General features: G+C 37.3%; 1 protein-coding gene across 1 annotated transcript in view; it reads right to left on the reverse strand.

Annotated features, from left to right (window-relative positions):
• Positions 1–4,860, reverse strand: part of LOC100186202 (formin-like) — a 13,030-nt gene that overhangs the window by 7,930 nt on the left and 240 nt on the right. The window contains exons 2-10 of the mRNA XM_026838948.1: positions 4,680–4,854; positions 4,482–4,608; positions 3,978–4,074; positions 3,356–3,417; positions 2,874–2,971; positions 2,628–2,757; positions 1,962–2,031; positions 530–663; positions 75–195 (exon numbers count right to left, since the gene is read on the reverse strand). Coding sequence (XP_026694749.1) covers positions 75–195; positions 530–663; positions 1,962–2,031; positions 2,628–2,757; positions 2,874–2,971; positions 3,356–3,417; positions 3,978–4,074; positions 4,482–4,608; positions 4,680–4,854 — 1,014 coding nt within the window. The remainder of the gene's footprint in view (positions 1–74; positions 196–529; positions 664–1,961; positions 2,032–2,627; positions 2,758–2,873; positions 2,972–3,355; positions 3,418–3,977; positions 4,075–4,481; positions 4,609–4,679; positions 4,855–4,860) is intronic.

Here is a 4,860-nt window from a genome sequence, read left to right on the forward strand (position 1 = left end):
ATACTTAAAAAAAGTGAAATTTTAATAATTTTTCAAAAAACCTGAAATTGTAATATTTAAATGCGATATTTTACCGTTAAGTTTTGTCTTTAGTTTGGTTATTTCGCCACAAATGTCTTCGTATTTAACTTGGGAAGCCCTCATCAATGATAAAGTGTCGGGCACTGGAGCCTTCCATGTTTCTAAGTCGTTGTCCTGGAATATAACCGTTACTTATTCGCGTGTGGTTGTCGAGTTATAACACAAGTGTTTATTGCGCGCCAAAGGTGGTGGCTTCGTACACCTCGTGCCAGCTTACAAGTTACCACGTATGTAACTTATTTATCCTCGCATGGCGGGGCAACCACAACCGTTATAACACGAGTGTTCTGTTATATATACACCACGTGATTTTTTTCTGCATATATTGTTTCAGAAATGGTAGCAGTGTCAAGCCTCGAACCCAAATACTCTAGTCAGGAGGCAATTACTCGCTTATAATACAACTCATGTGATAATAAATACAAACAGCAGCAATCCAACAACATACTTGTTTAAAATGTCGAATATACAACGAGACAATATAGGAAAGTAACGTCACCCCACCAACGTTAGACTTGACGTCTTTTAACTTTCCGAGAATTTCGAGATCGAAACCACGTGCTTGTCCACGTGATACGTTACCTGCAATGTGATTGGATGAAATATAATCAATGTAACGTATGTAACTTATTTATCCTCGCATGGCGGTGCAACGACAGTCGTTATGACACGGGTGTTCTGTTTCATACACCTCGTGCCAGCGTACAAGTTATCATGTATGTAACTTTGTGGCTTTGTGGGTAATTGTTTTTTTCTGTGATGTGATGAAATAAAATCGAGGGTAAAATAAAACATACTGGTATATAATGTCTTCATGACATAATTAATTTATCTCTTCGAATACGATAGCGAAGATCATAATATTTAAACAGCGGAGATAGGGGAATTAGCAGCAAAACAGATAACACACCATACAGATAAAAAGTGGGGAAGAGGTCGTCCGTTATAAGCAGTTGCACCCGAGCCTAATGCATACTTTAGTTCATTTAGAAGTTTAACTTGATAATAATTAAACATAAACGGCTCGTTGGTTGTCCGCTAGGTGTAGCGTCCACGATTATTTTCTTCAAATTAAATGTAAACGTTTTTAGTAAGCGTTTAACGACTGTCGTTTTGTCGCTACATCCGTCTTTTCGTTATTTGCAATTTATTCAAATACCCAAATAAGAGCTATTACTATTATTATTATTAATATAAACTCTCAAAAGAAAAATTATCAGCCTAACTATAATATGATGCCAAAAGAAAACAAAATTACGCGTCAGAGTAAATAATATAAGTCTTATAAAAATAAAGCGACAATCGCGAAAAAGCGAAACGAAACGTCACTCAGTGTAGCAGCAATGCAGATATTCGTCATTGTTATGCAGAAGATTGATAGGAGATGTTTTATTGAAGAGACATTTAATATGCGCTAAGGTCGATTATTCTGTTTAGATAAAAAATATTTTTTTAACGAAAGCAGTATGTGCGTCGCCACCCGTGGTTTGGGAGGTTGTTTACTTTATATAAGAATGGTTAAAACTACAGCAGAGTATCGTATTGTGTTTCTAACTATTGATGGGGAACGTTGAATAGATGGCAGGGGAATAGCTATACAACAGGGGAGGTTATATAGCAGGCGAACGCACGCGATTGGTTTACGTGTCAGTTTAATGGTTTATTTCATGTAAAAGAAAGAGATTTTTGCCCTTTTTATATAAATGACTGAATGTAACTTATTTATCCTCGCATGGCGGGGCAACGACAGTCGTTATAACACGGGTGTTCTGTTTCATACACCTTGCCCACATTGGTAGCAGCATCAAGTCTTAAACCCTGTACCCCACAGTTACGAGGCAACCACTATGGTTCCAGTACAAATCATGTAATATACTTACCCCCGTTCAAATAGTTGCCAACACTTAAAATAATACTCAGCAACTTTTTCACGACGTCTCCACGTAATGTCTACATAGAAATCAACAGCTTGAATTAACAATCTATTTTACAACGTTCTTAATGTGCACGTAGTTGGTTATTATCATTAATTTTACTGCTAAACATGTAAAAATGAATAAATGTAACTTGTTTATCCTCGCATGGTGGGGCAACGGCAGTCGTTATAACACGGGTGTTCTGTTTCATACACCCCGTGCCCGCTTACAAGTTATCACGTATGTAACTTGTTTATCCTCGCATGGCGGGGCAACGGCAGTCGTTATAACACGGGTGTTCTGTTTCATACACCCCGTGCCCGCTTACAAGTTATCACGTATGTAACTTGTTTATCCTCGCATGGCGGGGCAACGGCAGTCGTTATAACACGGGTGTTCTGTTTCATACACCCCGTGCCCGCTTACAAGTTATCACGTATGTAACTTGTTTATCCTCGCATGGCGGGGCAACGGCAGTCGTTATAACACGGGTGTTCTGTTTCATACACCTTCTGTCCACTAAAGGGTGCTGCTGAGCATTTGGTAGCAGCATCCCTAAGCAAGCCATATTCCCTCCTAAACCTTAAAATGTTTTAAAAGAAAAACCTTTTTTAAACATAGTTTCCATACCTTGCAAACGTCATTAATGAGGGCTATAGTCTGTGTGACGTGGCTGACGTCTTGGTCGAACCTTGACATGAAGGTGATGCAAAACAAACGGTGGGAAAGGTCGGGTATTTGCCACAGTTTGTATAGAAATCTGTTGAAAGTAAATCGGAGTAATTCATGTTTTAATTCAAAAGAAAGAGATTTTTCGATTTTTTATATGAATGACTGAATGTAGCTTATTGATCCTAGCATGGCGGGCCAACTTACTCCTCAGGTCGATCAAGTGAAAGTCGTTGATCTTCATCAACTTTCTTTTGGGTTCCAACAAAGTGTTCTATCTTTTCCATTTCACCCAACTGTGGGCGCTGAAAATATGATAAAAAATAATCCAGTAACTAAAGCAGATGTAAATGTAGAATAAGGTTTATAACGTAGGTGTTTGTGAAGTATGTGAGCATTGTAATTAATAGAAACTTAAAGCTAAAGCTACCATCAAGCTTCCATAAAGTAAAAGACGGCAGCTTTTTTGAGCTGCCCCTGACAAAGTTACATACGTGGTAACTTCTAAGCGGGCACGAGGTGTATGAAACAGAACAGCCGTGTTATAACGACTGTCGTTGCCCTACCATGCGAGGATAAATAGGTTACATATGTGGTAACTTGTAAGCGGGCATAAGGTGTATGAAACAGAACACCCGTGTTATAACTACCATCATTAAAAAGTTGATGTTAATAAACTAAAAACCCACAATCTCCCATATTGCTTCCATGATCTCCACGTCAACAATGCTTGTGTCTAAAGTTAAGATGGCTGGAACATAATAAATATTAATTAAAATATAAATTGAACTTTAAAAAAAATAACATCTAAAAAAGTAAGGTGGAAGAAGATGGGACACCTTTTTCGCTCTATTTTCTTGTCTTATTTGGTGGTAAACAAAAAAAATTCAAAGAATTATAAAACCGTATCCTGACGACTCCCGTTGTTAATTGCTTAAAACACGATCAGGATATTTGGATTTGATGTGCTAACAGCTAAAGGCGTCCCATCTTACCCTACCGTACTATAAATATATATATTTTCAAGTTTTTTTAACTATATATATTATACTTTAAACTCCACATTGGTAAAAAAAACAAACCATATTAATTAAAAATCAATTAGGTCTAATAACAAATCGGTTTATTATTACGATCTTAGCTACTGTAATTAAAACATAAATAAAAAGTGATTCCAACTTATGTTTGTGCACCTAACGTGCGAAATTGTGGAAAAATTATAAATATATTTTATTGTTTAAATATTTTACGGGTTTAACCAGGTGGAGTGAATCAAGATGTGGAAGGTTAAGAACAGCTGAAGTATTTTACCGTTCTGAATATCATCGACATCAATGTGAAGACTGGATATGAATATTCCAACTGCTTGCGAGCGTTTTAAATCCAAAACTTTTCCAAACTTTTCTTTCTAAAAAACGTAAACAAATATAAATCTAAAAGATTGAAAATTTTGAATTAATAAAATTCAAAATTCTGGCAAAGTATTGAATTGTAGTTTGTTGTAAGACAAAACATACTGGTTAAGGCGAACACCTTTTTAACGAAAGTTCCTGGGTTCAAAGCTCGGTGCTACATCTTTGGTGCGAGTTTTATTTTAACAGCAATTGCTCCAACCTATTGGTTAGTAATGGGTTGTCCAAATTATCAGCCGGACAATAAAATATCACCCACAAAGTTACATACGTGGTAAATCGTAAGCGGGCACGAGGTGTATGAAACAGAACACCCGTGTTGTAACGACTACCATTGCCACGCCATGCGGGAATAAATAAGTTACATATATTTTATCTTCCAAAATATTCAAAGTAATAAAACCTTTTTCTTTTTCTGCCCTATTGTTGTGTTCAAAGGTTTCTTTTGCTTTGTTGAAGAAGTTTTTGCGAATAGATTAACAAGATCCACCTCATCCAGTTTCACAACCTCCACATTTTCCCACAATGTCCTGTGTCATAAATTGGCATGATGGTATTAATTTTAACAATGAGTTGAGTAAATAATAATTAAAAGAATTACTTTTTCTGCTCGATGGTCTGGTTTGAATGACTTTGGTTTAATCTTATCCAGTAGAGGGGTTTCATTGGTTTGAAGGGAGTTACAGCACCACCTGGTGATGGTGGAGGGGGTGGTGCTCCACCCGGTGGCGGGGGAGGGGGTGGTGGTCCACCCGGTGGTGGTGGAGGGGGTGGTGCTCCAC

The sequence above is a fragment of the Ciona intestinalis genome, unplaced genomic scaffold (genome assembly GCF_000224145.3).
Source record: "Ciona intestinalis unplaced genomic scaffold, KH HT000130.2, whole genome shotgun sequence".
Lineage (NCBI taxonomy): Eukaryota > Metazoa > Chordata > Ascidiacea > Phlebobranchia > Cionidae > Ciona > Ciona intestinalis.